Source organism: Cucurbita moschata, unplaced genomic scaffold (genome assembly GCF_002738365.1).
Source record: "Cucurbita moschata cultivar Rifu unplaced genomic scaffold, Cmos_1.0 Cmo_Scf00018, whole genome shotgun sequence".
NCBI lineage: Eukaryota > Viridiplantae > Streptophyta > Magnoliopsida > Cucurbitales > Cucurbitaceae > Cucurbita > Cucurbita moschata.
In genome coordinates this window covers 1,507,985-1,526,769 of record NW_019268534.1, presented here as the reverse complement: position 1 = coordinate 1,526,769, position 18,785 = coordinate 1,507,985, and the positions used below count along the sequence as shown (strand labels likewise).

At 37.3% G+C, this 18,785-nt stretch overlaps 1 protein-coding gene across 1 annotated transcript; it reads left to right on the top strand.

Moving 5' to 3' along the window:
- Nucleotides 1-238: 238 nt before the first annotated feature.
- LOC111456310 (protein HUA2-LIKE 2-like) lies at nucleotides 239-16,673 on the top strand. The gene is made up of 16 exons (XM_023098139.1): nucleotides 239-624; nucleotides 1,233-1,309; nucleotides 5,594-7,708; nucleotides 8,325-8,739; nucleotides 9,272-9,380; nucleotides 9,489-9,601; nucleotides 9,697-9,884; nucleotides 9,982-10,438; nucleotides 10,511-11,063; nucleotides 11,148-11,327; nucleotides 13,521-13,603; nucleotides 13,756-13,832; nucleotides 13,938-13,999; nucleotides 15,208-15,326; nucleotides 15,990-16,157; nucleotides 16,256-16,673. The coding sequence occupies exons 1-16, from the start codon at nucleotides 502-504 to the stop codon at nucleotides 16,310-16,312; spliced, it is 4,896 nt and encodes a 1,631-aa protein (XP_022953907.1). The 5' UTR covers nucleotides 239-501; the 3' UTR covers nucleotides 16,313-16,673.
- The last annotated feature ends 2,112 nt before the right edge of the window (nucleotides 16,674-18,785 follow it).

Below are 18,785 nucleotides of genomic sequence, written 5' to 3'. Positions count from 1 at the left end.
CACAAAATCATGGGAAATATGGGCCGGGCCGGGCCGGAGCCGAATGATTGATTTGGTGGGTCACGTGTTGTTTACACAGTCGAAGATATTAATTCGAAGAAGCGCACATTAGAGTAATGAGAAAATGATTTCTTATCATGCGCAGGGCGTATTTTGCATCTTGCTCACCTAACCAACTCATATCTCTCCGTGTGAAATCGCTCCTTCCACGAACATAAAAACTCTGCAGACGGTTTTTCTTCGGCTTTTCTCTCTCTCTCTTGCTGTGGAAATTTAGGGTTTTTTTTCTTCCCACTCTTTTACTTCGTGTTCTCATCACTGAAACCTTATTTTTTCGGACGGGTTTTGCTTTCCAATGTCTGTTAATTACTTGAAGTTCTTTTGTCGGTGCAACAACTTCCAATTCTTCGGGCGATTTCTGCTGATTGGTGGCTTTGTTCTTCCAATTGAGTTGAAATAGTGGGTTTCTCTCTTCAATCGAAGCCCTCTGTGGTTGTGCCTATGGCGCCGAGTCGAAGAAAGGGCGCCGGTAAAGCTGCTGTGGCAGCCGCCTCGCTCCGGCAGTGGAAAGTTGGGGATCTTGTGCTGGCTAAAGTGAAAGGATTCCCTGCTTGGCCTGCTACGGTATGGTTTAGTTTGTTGAACTTCGTATGTTTGTTTTGGATGAGATAGTGTTTTCTTTTGTGCTTTAGTAAGGGTTTTGGATTGCATGTTTTTTGGGGCATTTGGCTTTTGGGGTTGACTAGTGGTTTGGCACGGATTTGGAGATAGTTTAGCAAGGTTGTGGTGGTTCTGATTGAGAAAAGCCTTTAACTTCATGGATATTTGATGGGTTCTTATTACACAATTCGGGAAGTTTTGGAATATCAGTTCGCAGTTTTAGGGGATACGATGGTTTTGTGGGCTATAATTATTTGGACGGGTTATTAGGTATTATGTAAACTATTAATATTTTTCGGATGGAAAATAGGAGATGTACTGATAGTTTGTGGGACTTAAAATTTACCAACAAGGAAACTGACACGATGATGATGTTGGAAGTGGAACGATCACATGACACCTTACTGTGAATTCCCAACTTTCAATTTTGTGTTGCTAATTTCAGCGTTGATTCTTTTTTGTCAATATTTATGGATCATTTGTTTCTAATCTTTCTGTCCATTTTTACATGTTTAGGGATAGTAAAGATATTGGATTTTGTGTTTTCATGTGCAAGCTCCTTTTGATGACAGGTGAGCGAGCCAGAGAAATGGGGTTATTCTGCCGATTGGAAGAAAGTTCTTGTCTATTTCTTTGGAACCCAGCAGATGTGAGTACTCAATACATTTTCAATGGTTCTCATCTGAATTTCCTAGGAACGTTATTTCGTTATTAGAAAAAACTTTTGAACTTAGATTGTTGCCTGGTGAACTCCTCTCCATCCAACTCCAATTTTTCTTTGGTTTGGTGGGTTAAATTCTTTTCTTAATAAGTGGCAATTTCATTGATGATTGAAATTTACAAACGAGATGTAATATCCCTTTGGTTGAAAGGTCAGACGTGGAAGAGTTAATTTAATACCTTAGATTGTAATTGAGGAACTTTTATTGTTTGATAGGGCGTTCATGTTGTATCCTTTGTTACCATGCAATTGTGGATCATCTTTTGGTAACTTGTGCTTACAGTATGCAATTTTGGAGTTACTTCACTAAGGCATTAGATGTTCACTTAGCTGATAGTTCAACTTAGAGGGTTTGCGCGATTTTGTGCGGTCTTTGAAGTGCGAGGAACAGTAGAATATTTTTAATGGGTTCAGAGGTGTAGGACGATGAACGATCACTTTGTTACCTTTCATGTTTCTCTTTGGATTTTGGTATACAAGTCTATCTATATAAGTATTATGTATATCTTATTTTACTTGATTAGAGTATATTATTTTTTTTTTGTTCTAGTCGGGTCCCTTTTGTACAGAGCCTTCTTATCTATAAGCCTCTTGTATTATTTCATTTGGTCTCCTCGAAAGTTTGGTTACAAAAATGGGCACCAATCCAAGAAAATCGCCTAAAGCATAGTTTCAAAATTGATCAGAAATAGATACAATGAGAAGCATTAAATTCTACACAAGACTAAACCTCTTTTTGGGATCTTTCTACACGATTCAAAATTCTCTTATTTCCCTTAAGCCAAATCCCCTTACCCAGGTGGAAAACAAAGTGATAAATAGAGTAGTACACCAAAGGACATGAATCGTTAATGGATGGTGGATGAGCACCTTTTTCAACATAAAACATAATTAACAATGGTATTGAAGGATACCTAAAAGATTAAAGGAAAACCCAAATCGCATTGTAAACTAACAATTTCGAAAGTTATGATCCAAGTTCTTTGTCCCACCTTTGCAAAGAATGCATCATTACAACCTCTCAAGCTGTCCATTTAACCTACGAGGGACCCGTCCAAAATTGGGTTGGGATTCCATGTTTAAGCGAAGAATGCAAGAGGGAGCAAGGAGGGTTTCTCCCCTTTAACCTTGCCCCATCTTGCTTATATATGTGTGTGTGTGTGTGTGTGTGTGTCTCTCTCTCTCTCTCTCTCTCTCTCTCTCTCTCTCTATATATATATATATATATATATATATATATATATATATATATATATAAATTTACTTAGTAAATAAATATATATTTATTTTAATTGTTGAAGACTTTGTTATAGTGTTGAAATTTTAATTTTTAGAAATTATGTTGGTAGAACATTTTATTATATTTTTGCTTATGAAATATTATTGAATTTACTATTACCTTTTTAATAGAAATTATTTGAAATAATATTTTAAAAATACATATATAAAAAAGTGAAAAATTCCCCGCAGAGAACCCAATCCTTGTGTATTCCTCGGGGTAAATTCCTTTCCCAATCCATGTCAAACTAAATGGAGAATTTTGCGAAGATGAGGATATAAATGGGTGGCAGGCCCGTCCCTATCCGCCCCCATTGGACATCTCTACAACCTCCATAGAAATGGAGGAAATGCCTCGTGATCTGGTTTGCAGTATTAACTCTTCGATGCATAACTATCCATGTAAAATATTTGACCTTTGTTAGGAGTTTGGCCTTCCTCAACGAGGAAATAAAATGAATTGAGGAGCCAATTTGACCATAACTGATTAATGTATTTTTGACCAAGATGTACAAGTTATGAATCCCCCAACCCTCATTGTTGTTGGAGGGCCATGCCAAATATGAGGGAAAAAAAAAAGACTTGTAGGACCTGCGAACTAGGGGGACATGGCCAAGACCACTTAGTAATCCTTTAAGAAAGGAAGTTGGTATAGTTGAGGGATGAAAGAGAAATCAACAATCCTCTAACTTGGGTGGAAATCTTTGCTCATGTTATGCGAAGTTTTTAGATCTTTAGAGGCTTGGGGAGGGATCTGAGCGAGGTGTGGTCCTTGCTAGTGCTAGGTTCCATGTTCCTCTTTGGCTTTGGTTATGAGGTATTTTTATGAATATTTGTTAGGTTTTATCTTGTTTAACTAGGGTCCCTTCCATTAGTGGTGCTCCCTTTTGTGGGCTGGTTTTTCTGGATGACCGTGTGTTCTTTCATTTTCTCACCCCGATAGGTTGGTTATTTATTTTTTGTTTTACAAAACTTCTACTATCTCCATTCTCGAGTGATGGTTTATTAGATTGGTCACCAATATATGGTCGTCATTATTTGTGGTTAGAACTTAGCAAGATGACTTCAAGAGACCATAAGCCTATTTATGGTGTGGGAAATGTAAAACCACTAGCCCAATTACTTCTACACCAAATTCTCTAGAATATGTTTAGACCTAATTAAAGATGATACTCTGGCATGTTTCTTTGTATTTTAGAATGGTCAACTCAGTACCTATGTTAAAGTTTTTTTTTCTAGAAATCTAGAGTTTACCACAATGATGGATTTTGGACCTGCAAGTCTTCGTACTGGTTACCGGTCAAATTTTGTTTGTAACATTTGAAATGTTGATTCCTTACTAATGAGTTAGTGCAAGGTGGAGAGTGAAGAAGAGGAAGGTGCGACCTTGGAAGATTTATTTCGTTTTCATCTTCAACATTATTGACCCCCGCATTTAGGGTTGTTGTTATTATTATTAAGTAATTTGAACGATATCTTTCACCTTCAGCCACCAACCATTTTGTGAGATCCCACATTGGTTGGGGAGGAGAACAGATCATCCTTTGTAAGGGTGTGGAAACCTCACCCTAGCAGACGCATTTTAAAGTCTTGAGGGGAAGTCCGAAAGGGAAAGCCTAAAGAGGATAATATTTGGTAGCGGTGGGCTTGGGCCGTTACAAATGGTATTAGAGCCAGACACCGGACGATGTGCCAGTGAGGAAACTGTTCCCCGAAGGGGGGTAGACATGAGGCGGTGTGTCAGTAAGGACGCTGGGCCCTGAAGGGGGTGATTTGGTTGGGGTCCCACCTCGATTGGAGAAAGGAACAAGTACTAGTGAGGACTCTGGGCTCTGAAGGAGGGTGAATTGTGAGATCCCACATTGGTTGGGGAGGAGAACGAAATACCCTTTATAAGGGTGTGGAAACCTCTCTAGACATGTTTTAAAGCCTTGAGGGGAAGCCCGAAGGGGAAAGCTCAAAGAGGACAACATTTGCTAGTGGTGGGCTTGGGACACATTTTCTCCTCTGGTCTTTTTCACCAGTTCCCTGTCAACCTCACTATTTTTCTTTTTCTTCTTTGGTCTAATTGTGGTTAGGTCTCTCTCTCAGCAATCTCTTTTTCTTCTTTGCCTTAAGCTCTCTCTTTGTCTGTCTCTCTCTATCTCTCCTTCATTGATTCGTATCTCTCTCTCTCTCCATCTCACTCTTAGCTTTGGCATATAATTAGCCTCTCTCTATCTATCCAACTCTTTTACAATTTTTTAGTACCGTTTAAAAATGGGGCAATTAAACCTCATTTCTTTCCATGAAGTTTTCTTATTGTGTATATAGTCACGTTCCTTTATTTTTATGTACTTTTAATACATAGTGCACCTTGCAAAAAAAAAAAAAAAAAAAAAAAAAAAAAAGAAAGCCCATACTTTTTTTTGCGCATTACGCTTTAGTGAGCCTCAAGCTCTAAAAAACATTTTTGGCTTCCTAACAGATTTAAAGAAGGGCTAATAAACACTTATGATTGACTGCTGGATAGGAATATCCTCTTATTTAATTGGAAGACGTTGTCTACATTATTAGGCCTGGGAGGTGTAGGGTTGGGAAACTTCAGGCGGAGTGGATGCCTATACCTAAAAGGACGTGGTTGTATTCCCTGGAACCACAGGTTATTTAACACAAGAACATTCACAGTAACATTTAAACTGGGGTAATGAAACTGTATTATATTCTATAAAGATTTATGGCTCGAGAACTGACTACCCTTTCATTCCCAAGATCTCATTTAACTGAGCTTATGGTAGCAATGTTATTCTCTTTTTCGGAATTGCAGTATCAATATTTCTTGGATTTTCTTCTTTCTGCACTTTTGCTTGGTTGCACTTATTGAGTCTAAGGAAAAATGATTTGGACGCATGGCAAACCTGAAAATTTATGTTAACTCATCAATATCTCTTGCAGAGCTTTTTGCAACCCTACTGATGTTGAGGCATTTACTGAAGAGAAGAAGCAATCTCTTTTGGTTAAACGTCAAGGAAAGGGAGCTGATTTTGTTCGTGCTGTACAGGAGATCATTGATTGTCATGAGAAGTTAAAAAAGTGTGATAATAATGATGAGATTATCTCATCTGATGATGTAGCTCGAGTAAATGGGGGTAGTGTCGTGGATTCATCTGCCAACGTTGGATCAAAAGATGAAACAGAACCTCCTTTAGCAACTAATAACAATGTGCAGTCAAATAATTCACTTTCTTCTAGAGACACGAGTGAACCAGTTTTACCTATAAAGATTGTTTCGGCTAGCGAACAAGGTAATTCTTTGCTTGATAAAGAGGCCCTGCAGGATGAATCTACTGATGCTGCTGCTTCTGAGCAACCCTTTCCTGCTAGTACCTCCTCAAGAAAAAGGTCTGGTGGATCAAGATTAAAAAGCACTGTCACAAAGCGGAATGCATCTGTTCAGAGATCTAGAAGCTCCTCTAGAGTGGGGTCGCGCAGGTTACAACGCTCGACAATTCCATTTAACAGTGGGGACAAAGTGACCAATAACATTCCTGAAGAGTTATTGAGACAGAATAAGCGAAACAGAAAGTCACCTGATGGATCTGACTGCGATGATGCAACTTCAGAAGCTTTGATTTCAAATGTTAGCATTGAAGATAATGCTTCTGAAATTGTTACAGCTGACTCTGATACCTATAGCCTGAACGAATGTAGCACTATTGATTCTGGGTGTAAATTGGAGCACTCTGAGACTGCTGTAGAGTGTTTGGAGAGAGAGGTTGAGTTTGGCAAAGGACTTGATCTCCACATAAAGGCTGTTGTCATCAAGAAGAAAAGGAAGCCAATGAGAAAACGAGTGATCAATGATGCATCCAAAGATAATGGAGGTGCTCAAGACAAGGAGGAGATAATGGAGGCTGTGGTGGATGACTCTAACCAATGTTTACAAAATGATTGTGAAAATAGGACAGAAAGATGTTCCAAAGAAGATGGGGATGAACATCTTCCATTAGTGAAACGAGCTAGAGTTCGGATGAGCAAATTATCATCTTCCGAAGAATGTAAAAGACATTCAGAAACAGAAGAACAGAACCAAAAGGAAGCAGTAGCTATCAATCTTACTGGAAAAGTTGAGATTGATTCAAATTCTGCTGATGGTAGTATTGATAGAGGCTTGGATACAGCAAATGGTGTTCCTAATCACACATCACCTTCTAAGGTCTGCACTCAATTTTTTTCAAATTGGTCTCAGCTTTGTAATTTAAAGAAAGACCAATCGTTTTGTTGCTCAGTTGATGGGGAGTCTGTTTTACCACCATCAAAACGCCTTCATCGTGCTTTGGAGGCCATGTCAGCTAATGTGGCTGAAGAAGGTCAAGCTGCTGCTGAAACCACTATATCAATGCGAACGTCTATGAACGGGTTGCTCATAACTTCTACATGTAGTTCCTCTCATTTCCCGATGGAAATCAAAGAAGGCAATTGCTTAGGGCCGCAGAGTAGAACTTCTCATGATGACCCCTCCGAAATGGAAGATGAACGATTCTCCATTAGTGTGAATCACACAATCACCGAGGAAAATGGAAAGCCACCTTTAAAAGTAGACTTTGGTCATGAAGCAGATCAAAATTCACAGAGTCAACCACATGATTTCAAGGATGCTCTCATATTGGAAGGGGAGGGAAAGCATGTTGAAATTGCAGACCATCCAGATCCACAATCAGGCTGTCATTCAGATAGAACAGTAGTTCATGTTAATAGTGTGAAAAAGGAGTCTCCTTCTAGAAAACTGGCCGATGTCAGATCTAATTGTGGCGAAATGGTTCAGTTACTTCCTCTGGAGAACGAAGGAAACACTGTTATTGCATGTCCACATATTGTTTTATCTGAAAATCCTGATGAGCATTTGGAATCTTCGGAGAACATGGTTCGTGGACTTGTTGCTGGTCCCAGTGATATTGCTAGGCTTTCACATCATAATGGATCTGATGACGTGAAGTGTGGTGCAGATGACAACATGGTTGCTACGTCCCCGAAGCCTGCACCTGCTGAAAATTGTGAAGAGACCAACATGTAAGCAATTTTATGTTTTATTTCACTTTGTTTTGCAGGAATTTTAATAGAATTAAACTTGAAATTCTCAATATATGCCTCCTTGCAATTCCCATGAATTGAACTGCTTCAAAGACAATGGCATTTTATGCTTCTCCCATGTCCATTCCTGACATTCATTTCCTTCATCATATATCAATCATCTGTTGTTGAATATCTGTATATTGACAGGATTGTCGTTATTCGTCTGTTGTGTTTATCTAAAAAAGATCCAAATTTTATTTTAAATTTTCTTTTCAGTTGGCAAATCAAAGTCCTTTCAGTTATAGATTGAAAAACTCTTCACGATCCTATAATTAATTCCAGCATGCTTGTTCATTGCAACCTTTTCTTAACCGTTCTTAATGGCTTTCTAGTTAGTCATATGTCAGACATATAATGCTGATTCTGATACAAATCTCAGATTCATAATTTTTGGATGCTCGATGTGGAGGAAAGTCAAATAGTGAAACTCGATTTTTTTAGGGATCGTGTTTGGTCAAACAACTTAGCGTTCAATAGTTTTTAAAAAAAAATTATATTTGATAATTTTTCTGCCCGGCCTGTTCTAAATACTTGTTTTATTCTTCTGTCCTAGGCTTGATGTGAAAGAGGTAAACGGTAGAGATTCGGTGAACGATCGACCATCTCCCTTTTCTGGTGATCACGTTGTCCAAAAGGATGTATCAGAAGTACAGTCCAGTCTGTCTGTTTCATGCACGGACAATTCTCTTACAATGGATTTAGTTGATCCTATCTCTATTTCAGATAGGCATGGTTTTCTAAACAAAAGTATCAGTTTTAGTCCCAAGAAAAGTGTGGGTGTTCTGGAGGAAGTTAAGTTTGAATCTGCAGTGACTCTAAAGTTAAAACCTATGGGCAAGGATGTGGAAGCGCATGCTGCTCTTTCATCCTTCGAAGCCATGCTTGGGAACTTGACCAGGACAAAAGATAGCATTGGTCGAGCGACACGTGTAGCTATTGAATGTGCAAAGCTTGGTGTCGGCTCTAAGGTAATATAATTTTTTTTTTGGATTCTTGTTGCTTCACTTTCTCGTTGTTTTCCTTTCCAGTGTTAACTACATTCATTTCTTATCTCCTGGATTTTAAGGGACACTGACACAACTGGAATTGTTTTCCAGATATGTTTCAATTGAACTTTTTTTTGAAACAACTGGAAAAATTTTCTGAAACAATGGCCAAACAAGTTTTGATTGATTATTCAAGGACCAAGATTGTAGACACATTGATGTTTCCAAGTACAATTAATTATATGGTATGAAGAATTGAAAATATATTTTTATATCCTCAATTGTACTATTCTTGACAAGCCGATTCAAATCGTTGCAACCAAGATCGTTGCTTGCTATTGAAATGTTATGAAAAAAGACTGCATCTTTTTCTCTTTCGTCCGTGGGTAGGTTGAACTATGTTCGAAAATGTCAGATGCTGCACTATTGGGCATTTTTGAATAATGTCTTTTCTCAACTTTTAGCTATTATCTGTGACTTCTTTTTCATTAGTTTGAATCAAAATTCTCCCTAGGTGGTTGAAGTTCTCACTCGGACTTTGGACACGGAATCAAGCTTGCATAAAAAGTTGGACTTGTTCTTTCTTATTGATTCAATCACGCAGAGCTCTCAGAATCTAAAAGGCAAGTCATTTGACCTTAATTCTCTGCTGGGTGTGTTATAATGTTATGATTTAATGAAGATTTTTTTTCTTCTTAACTTTATATGAAAGATGTTTCTCAATGCTCTAGGCAATGTTGCTGATATTTACCCACCAGCCATCCAGTTGGTTCTCTCACGACTCCTGGCTGCTGTTGCTCCTCCCGGAAGCAATGCGCAGGAGAATCGTAAACAGTGCATTAAGGTCTTGATAATTCTAAGTACTTGGATTGATATTCGTTCGATCTCTTCTTTCGATATCCATGTTTTGGTTTACTCACCCTTCATTGTCTGCTACAGGTTTTAAGGCTATGGTCACAGAGAGGGGTCCTTCCAGAATCAATAATTCGTCATCATATGCGAGAACTGGAGTCACTAAGTGGCAAATCATCCGTTGGTGCCTACTCTCGGCGTTCATCGAGAACAGAAAGGTCATTAGATGATCCTCTCAGGGAAATGGAGGGCATGCTTGTTGATGAATATGGAAGGTTTGATCATATTGTCAACTTTTCCCAAAAAGTCTTTTTATTAAAATAACCTTTAACTGCTAGAACGTATCCATTTATTATTTTTACACTATTGCAGCAATTCGAGTTTTCAAATTCCTGGTTTCTGCATGCCCCAAATGCTTAAGGACGAAGACGGGGGAAGTGATTCTGATGATGGAAGTTTTGAGGCTGTTACTCCCGAGCATACATCTCAAGCTCGTGATGAACCTGAGACTGTTCGTGTTATGGATAAACATAGGCATATCCTGGAAGATGTTGATGGTGAGCTCGAAATGGAAGATGTTGCTCCCCCTTGTGAAGTTGAAATGAGTTCCTCTAACTCCGTAGTTGTAAATGTCATCGAGGCTGTGCATAATAAGTTTGCGCAGCATTTTCCTCCACGTATGCCTCCACTCCCTCAAGATGTGCCACCATCATGCCCACCTCTTCCATCGTCCCCTCCTCCCCAGCCTCCGCCTTTGCCCCCCTCATTCTCCAGGAGTGATTCATGTGCCAGTGATTTCGAGTTGGAGCGCTCCTATATGGACACAAATGTTAGTACCTGTTCTTTTCATTATACATATAATTTTCTAATTCTTTCCCCTAATGGTTATGATATAATGCAGAATGTTCAAGATAATTCGATGCAACTGGTGGGACAATCATCAAATACATCTGGGACTACTCAAAGAACAAGTGATGCAGTACATTACCCCGCTTCATCAAATGCATCGGGGACTAGTCAAAGAACAACTGATGCAGTACATTACCCTGCTTCATCTAATGCATCTGGGATTACTCAAAGAACAAGTGATGCAGTACAATACCCTGCTTCAGAACGCAGAGATCTTCAGATGCAGATGCCCGAATCTACTTCTCGTTCTTTCAGCAACATCCCTGCTCGAGTATTGAATAATGGCCAGCATGATGATTCTACTGCATTGCACAACAGTGGTTACCCCTTAAGACCACCCCATCCTCCACCACAAGATCAGTTTACCTATGTCCACGGAGATCACCGCATGAAGCCTCGATGGGAGGATCCTCCTGCTTCTTATTCAAGTAGGTTCCGCTATGCAGAAGATACCGATGGCGAGTACTTCTACAATGACCACGAAAGAATGAGACATTACTCCTACGAACCACATGAGAACTGGAGGGTTCCACGACCGTTCTACGGTAAAATTTGTAGCATATATGACAGATCAATATGAGAAATATTTACCTCTTTTAATAGATACCCTGTCTCTTTCTTTGATATAGGTTCTCGCTATCATGATAGAGGTAGAACATCCTATGGTCCTGTTTCTTGCGGTGGAACTCCATGTGAACCAACAAGATTACATAGCCAGAGGTGGAGATTTCCCTCTCGAGATATAAACAGTAGAAGCTCAATGCCTTATAGACAACCTTATGATGGCCCCGTGCGTGTTTCAAATAGAGGTGACCGACTTATTTTATAGCCATTCTTTTCATCCATATATAAATCTTAGAATATAGTTATGATTCCATTTGACATCAATAATGTCACTTCTAGTGTAAAAAAAACATTAAGCCACCACCGCAAACCCCAGTTAGATTCCGGCAAACCCGGTTAGATTCAGACATGATACACTTTTTAGTTATGGGGAGAACCCAAGTACTTTCTATCGGATCCAGGAAACACAGCTCTCAAAGAAATTCATAGGTATAAGAAGAAACTCTGTCCTATAGAGATTTTTTTTTTCTTTCGACCATCTTTTCGATTGTTAATACAAAATATAAGGACTGCTACTACAAATAGTACTACAGCCTTGATCGTGAAATATCGATTGCTTGTTGAATCTTGTGAATTGCGTGAAAGTAGGACACTTCAAATTCGGGAGTCTAAGAGTTTTATAAAATGAATGTATTCTTTTATCAGTGTTAACTGCTTGGATTGGACAGTTTGTTCATTTATTCTCTGTATTTCAGGTCCTAGCTTTTGGCGACCAAGATGAAGAAACACGATCTAATTACTAGAAATGGTAACAAATCGTTATAAAGTTCACAAGTATCGTCGTCGTCCTCATCATCATTGTTATTATTAATATTAAAGTTTTGCGCTAACTGCGTAAACCGTTGGGGATTGCAGGTAGAAACGATTTTTTAGCTTACTCCGTGAGATGTTGGCACGGTTCTTAGAAGGTGCAAACAACGACGGAATCCACGTGTGCCGATGATGTACATAGGTAATATATCATCCTCTCCTCTCATGCAGATGCTGGGCAGGTAGGCTGGAACCGCTGTAGAGATGGTTGAGAACTGTAATTACGTAGGCTGTTTATGCAGTTTTTTCCAATTCTCTTTTAATTTAGAACCTCTGAATCCCCAATTTTTTTAGCATAATCTATCACTTGGAAACCCCTTCACTGGGTAGTTTATCAATATACAAGCGCAGTTGTTTAAAACAATTCTTACCTCGTTACCTCCTCATGCCTTAGTAGCTATCATCCATTAAAAACAAACTCGTATCGATGGTTCTCTACGACAACCCGGTCTTCTCCTCTTATCCTTACCCATTTGATTGTTTTTTTCATGCCTCACAGCATAATGTAAGGTATTATTATGTTAGCAGCTACTTCTTGTTCAACATTAATGTTTGCAACTTTTGTACATTCATTTATATATAGATCTTCCTCTTCATGCCTACTGAATATTCTGGTGGACGTCTTGTTGAGTATGAACTTTCTTGAATGGGTTGAGGGAGGCTGTCTGTCTCACCATTGTTTGTTATAAAAGCATTTGAGAAGGGAAGAAAAAGTATGGTAAGACGTGTTGAATGTTGAATGAAAGAAGAACGTACGACCGAAGCAGTATTCTACTTTTAGATCTTGAGTATTGTGTTTAGTAAGATTTTGATCCTGTGATCCTGAACCGATCTTACTTGGGATCGCACATTCCTAGTTTGTCTATGAAGAGCAAAACTAATTATATTAGTATCTATAATTGATTTATTTAGTATTATCAATCGGGCCTCATTGGTAAGTGCTACAAGATCTTGTCCATTGGAATCTGTGGTTATGGAATCGAATCCATTAGTATGCAACGTTTTCTTTTCCGAGTGAAATCTCCTAGTATATGATAGAGTGAAAAAGTGCTCTCGTGGTTGTGGAATAAGAAGCCTACTTGCCCAATACTTCTCCCTTAATCTGAAACGAAGGACGTAAAAGGGGTTGAAGTGAGCAACCTGTTGAGGTGAGTGATGGGAAGAGAAATGAAAAATATTGTCGCACTATTGAACTTAAAACGTCGAGTTAAAAACAAATTGCTGTCAAATTTGAAAGTGCATGTTATCGTTAAATGAAAGAATAAATAAATGATTATGTAATAATAAATTGGAAAAAGATTACCATAATTTTCATTTTTATTTCATCTCAAAGTCAATAGTGAATGTTTGAATGTTCATTCCTTACCATAAAAATAAATTTTGGGTTTTAGCTTACATTGTATCAAACGTTTACTCAATTCAGCTCCCCATTAAGCAATAAGCAGTTAGGTCACAAACCAGTTGGGAATTCATTGGGACCCATTAACGGATCGATTCGAAACGAAATCCTTATTGAGCGATCGAAGTCCTTTCCTTGATCTTTTCTCTTCTTCCTTTTCAAATTCATTGATCGCGATCGCCGAAGAGGAGCAAAAAGATGGGGGCATCTCACTCAGTGGCAGAGAAATCCATCCATGAATTCACAGTCAAGGTTTTAACCTCCCTTCCCCACCCCCCCACTACTCCATATCTCTCTTTTTTGCCTTTTTCTGTCTCGATCTGTGCTTCGTCTCTTTCCTCAGAGGGACCTCCATTCTTTTAGAGCATCTTTTTTCTTAATGAGATCGTGCTGGTGGAGCGCAGGATTTCAAAGGCAAGGACGTAAACCTCAATGACTATAAGGGGAAGATCCTTCTTGTGGTTAACGTTGCGTCTAAATGGTTTGTTTGTCGCCTTCTTTTGTGGATTGTTTCTCTGTGGGTCTCCCATGTTTGGCTCAATTACTGAGTATTGTACTTCCTGTGTCTGTTTTCGCATCTGAACAGTGGGTTTACAGATTTGAATTACAAGCAGTTGACTGAACTGTACAACCGATACAAGGATGAAGGTTTCGTTTCCCCCTTTTTGAGTTATTCATTTATTATTTAATCAACTGTGAGCCCGTTTATCATCAATAGTTCATAGCTTTTCCTGCTGCTTGATAAACTGAATTCAATTAAATTGCATATATAATTAGTGTCCATAATTGCTTTCTTCTGCATAGTACTGGGCCTCATTCTTTAGGTGCTACAAGATCTCGTACATTGAAACCTATGGTTATGAAACTGAATTCATTAGTATGGAACATTTTCTTTTCCAAGTGAAATCTCCTAGTATATGAAAGAGTGAAAAAGTGCTTTCGTTGTTAGTGGAATAAAAAGCGTTCGTATTTTAATGCATTAGAAAAAGAAGAAAAATATCGAAGTATGATGAGCAAGGATTTTGTGAACCACACTAACCATTTAAAAGAAATCGAAGAGAGAAGTTATAAATCTTAAAACAAGGAATCTACCGGGGCCCTATAGTTGTAGTGCGTGTCTGAGCCCTGTCCTGAGAAAAGACAGGCCTTATTCCACAGACACTCCTCTCGCAAGAAACAACAACTTCATGTGCAGTTAAGCTTTCTCACGAATGGTCTGCTCATTGAAAGGAACTGTGAAAGAATAATTTTGCTAGATGGGAGAGAAGGAAACGAGGAAGATATTTTTTTCATTTTTGGAGACACAAGCTTTCTACAGAGGCCATTCTCTGTTTTTCTCTGTAGTTTTTCAAAAAGGTGTTCTGTGTGGGTTGGTATTTGTTTTTCCATTCTGCCCTGTTGCACTGTGGAAGATTCAAAATTAGAACACCTTGAACTACCAAAGGGCCAGAGAATGAGCCGAAGCCATGGACACCTACTTAGAATTTAATATTTTACGAGTTTCTTTGGCAACTAAATATATTAGCTTGAGATGGTTGTCCCATGAGAATAGTCGACGAGCTGCCTTCAAGCTGGCCAGACACTCATGGATAATATATGTATATAAACTGCTCTGTAAACACATCTAGTTGTAAAAGGAAAGCGGTTTTGACTTCTTCACTCTGTTATTGAATTGCAAGAATAAAAAGGTCACAAATTATATGATATATGTATATATATCCCTGATGTTTTTCTTGGCTGATCCTTAGTGCATTTTCTTTGCAACCTCGGTAATGGTATTGAAGCATTCTGTATCTTCTTTGGTTATTAGTTGTTTCTTTTATTTGGTTCTTACACTATAGATTTACTGTCCTCAGACTTTGAAATACTGGCATTTCCATGCAATCAGTTTCTGAAGCAAGAGCCCGGAACAAGTGAGGCGGCTCAAGAATTTGCTTGTACAAGGTACAAAGCAGAATATCCAATCTTCCAAAAGGTAATGATGCTTTTCTAATAAACCTTGTTTTTGGCTTTCACTGAAGGTTAAGAATCATATTCTGATTATGTGCCATTAACTCAGTTATATTCAAATATCTGAACTGTGAATTTTTGTCCTTATGTTGTCTATGAAGATTTTGGATACATTATGATAAAAGTTTCACCATTTGCTGAATTTGATGCATTGTTATTTGAGCAGCTTCTTGAAGTTCCTATGATTTAAACTATCACAATAGATAGAACTCATGCGGGGTACGAACGATAGAATTTTTTAAACTTTTAAAAGGCATATTAATTTGCTCCTTAAGTTTGTTAGGAGTAGGATCACGATATCAAATTTGTTCTCTTTTTCTTCTAGTTTGTTCTCTCACTCGAGCTTTAAAATGTTGAAATCGACCGAAATGTTGAGGTGCCAATATTATGATAATGTTGATGGAAATATCAATAAAATGTTGATATCGATAAAAATTTCTGAAAAATTCCACAAAACAAAAAAAAAAATTAAATTAATCAATTAACATTCTTAAACTTCTTATATAATTTAAAATGCTTACTATTTGTATTACTTTCACATTAGTGACATTTTGTGGCTTCTTAGTTATGTTTCATCAATTTTTTTACAGTTCAATCGATTTTTTTTTTTTTTTTTTGGGTCACGCAGATACGTGTGAACGGGCCAGACGCGGCGCCAGTCTACAAGTTCCTCAAAGCAACTAGCAATGGGTTCTTAGGCACCCGGATAAAGTGGAATTTCACCAAGTTCTTGGTAGATAAGGAAGGGGTTGTCATCAACCGCTATGGCCCGTCCACCACTCCATTGTCTATTGAGGTACGTTGTTCTAAGCAGCCCCATGAAACTCATTTCCTTGATAATGAAACTGCTTTGTTGTTGATCGTAGCATTGTTTTTTTCCAATTACTGTCTCAGAGTGACATCAAAAAAGCATTGGGAATTTCTCGACTTACCTCTAGACCTCATGCTTAATGTAAGTCCACATGAGTTAAAGTAATTGAAGACACTAATAGAATATAACCAAATGGTAAAGGTGTATTCTCCCTTGGCTGTAATTATTGTATTAGCAGTAATAGTCCAACGGGTCTGTCTGTGTGCGTGTGCGCGTGCGTGTTTCTTCTTGTATTTCGAGGGAATGTAAGTAGTGGCTATTCTTTGTGTTGTGTAGTATTTTTGGAGGCTGTTATTTGGATATGTTTATTTGTTTGATTTGTATTAGGAAGTGCATTATGGATGGCCAAGTTATCTTCATAAACGTTGTTCTGCTGGTTTGATTATGCAAAGTTGTTAATGACGAATATCGAATAGGAAGCGTACATTGTTTTAGAAGTAATTTATACATTTCCATATACTTTAATTTAGGTTACCTTTATTTTCAATGTAACTCAATATCTACTCATTGTCGGTGCATTGCCTATCTTGAACTATTACACAAAGAACTCATTTCAATAATCTTGCTTCAACATACTAGGGCCTCTATGAGTTTTATCAACCTCTATTGAAATAGACTCATCGTATAGAAGTTAGACGAGGTATGCCTTAAGATGACCATTATAATACACGGGAACCAAATATCTAAAGCAAGACAGCCAATAGAGGTCATGACTTTCTCACTTGACTTGAAAGCTTTCGATCCCATGAAGACAGAGTGTGATATGAGAGATAACTTATCTCACTTGATTGCATACTTTGGTGGAAGAAAGAGAGGAGTGGTAAGGTTCATCCACAATATTATTCACCATGCATGTACAAAATCAATCTAGAAAAGAGACTATTGGAAGCTAAATATAGCCGGCCGAGACAACTAGGGTTAGATCTAGGATTTATAGTTTAAATCCGCACACTTGAAAGCTATGATACACTTGAAGCTATGATACAATTCTACAGAAACAACTACGAACGATCCGAATATGATCCGAAATCCAATAAAATCAAATCAGGATTGTTGGGATTGTGGATCCAAATATCAAAAAACTAAATCTCACTCAACCCACGAACGTTCTTAGCTCGATCGATGCAATAAATGGCCGACATGTCGGACCAAGGGATGAATGGGAAGACTACAAAGGCACATTATTAGAAGCATCCATTAGAGATGACAATGGTAAATGAAGAGTCACTCTCAAGTGAGGTTTGTCAAGGAGACAACTTTGTCTGCCTTTTTATCCATTGAACTTCCAACATTCTCACATCCACCATACATTAAGTGTTAATTTTAAAATCTCTTCCAACACCACTAGACAACAATGTTATTTATTTATTTATTTTATTATTCTTATCCTTATTATTATTATTATTTTATATGGCATTCTTATAATATATATATATATATACATATTGATTTGATGATCATATCTTTTAGAAAAGATATTTTATTTGGCCCATTTATCAATAACATATTGTTGTGAAAAGAGATTTTTAAATGTGATATAATATAATAAATTAGAATAAAAATTAATTGATGAAATAAAAAATATATTATAATTACTAGAATACACATTATTATTATTTAATTAAGATAACAACAATCAATAATAAATTCTAGTTTATTAACTTATTTTAACAATTTTATGTATTATTTAAAATATTTACTAATTAAAAACTATAATATTACGGTCATTTTTTAATTCGAAGTATAACTATTAATATTAAATTTTATTGTCACGGTATTTAATAAAAATTTATTTTATTTTAATAGTTTAATTTGTATTAATTAATAATATTAAGTAAAGTTAATCATTTATGAATTAAAGGGAGATTTTTAATTATTTATAATAAAAAACACATTAACTAAAAAAAAGTTGGTATAATTTTTCATTAGAAGAATTTTATTATTATTTCTTTTAGTGAAGGATATAGATGAATATAGAAAAAATTAAATATTAATTAAAATTAAATAGTTAACAAATTATATAGTAAATATCGGTAAGTTAAAATCATCGTAAGCATCAGCTAATGTGACTACTAAGCTATTTCTCTCGAACTGAGCCAACCCTAAAAAGAGGATTACAAGCTTGGGATCGATGAAGCAAAAAGTTTCGAGTGTCTTCTTCAATAGTTATATCAGCTCATAAGACGCAAGATGTACTTTGTGTTGGGGAAGGGGTGGCGATTCCTTGATGACAACATTCTAGAAGCTTGAGCGATAAAGTTCCATCGACGTAAAAAGTTACGGAAGTAAATTGTGAGAAATAGCCAGTTTTTTTACTTGAACGAGAGGATTCTGACCATTGAAACCATTTCTATCTTATAGTCTTCGAAAGCTATACTTCGAAGTCATTGACTCAGTGGTATCTTAAATAGATACTCAAAATGTTAAATAAGGGACGGAGGTAACACGATCCACAAAATTTTTGACACCAAACAAGTGCGAAAGGTACGTCACGAGAGCTACCAAGCCAACCATTCAAATTGATTTTTCTTCATGGTTAACACTAACTTTTAT

Bases quoted from the DNA above. Each gene is read 5' to 3' on its own strand.
- LOC111456310 (XM_023098139.1), top strand. From the start codon at position 502: ATGGCGCCGAGTCGAAGAAAGGGCGCCGGTAAAGCTGCTGTGGCAGCC. The intron at 9,602-9,696 runs GTCTTGATAATT...TGTCTGCTACAG, and splicing joins ATCGTAAACAGTGCATTAAG to GTTTTAAGGCTATGGTCACA. The intron at 11,328-13,520 runs GTGACCGACTTA...TTCAAATTCATT, and splicing joins CGTGCGTGTTTCAAATAGAG to GATCGCGATCGCCGAAGAGG.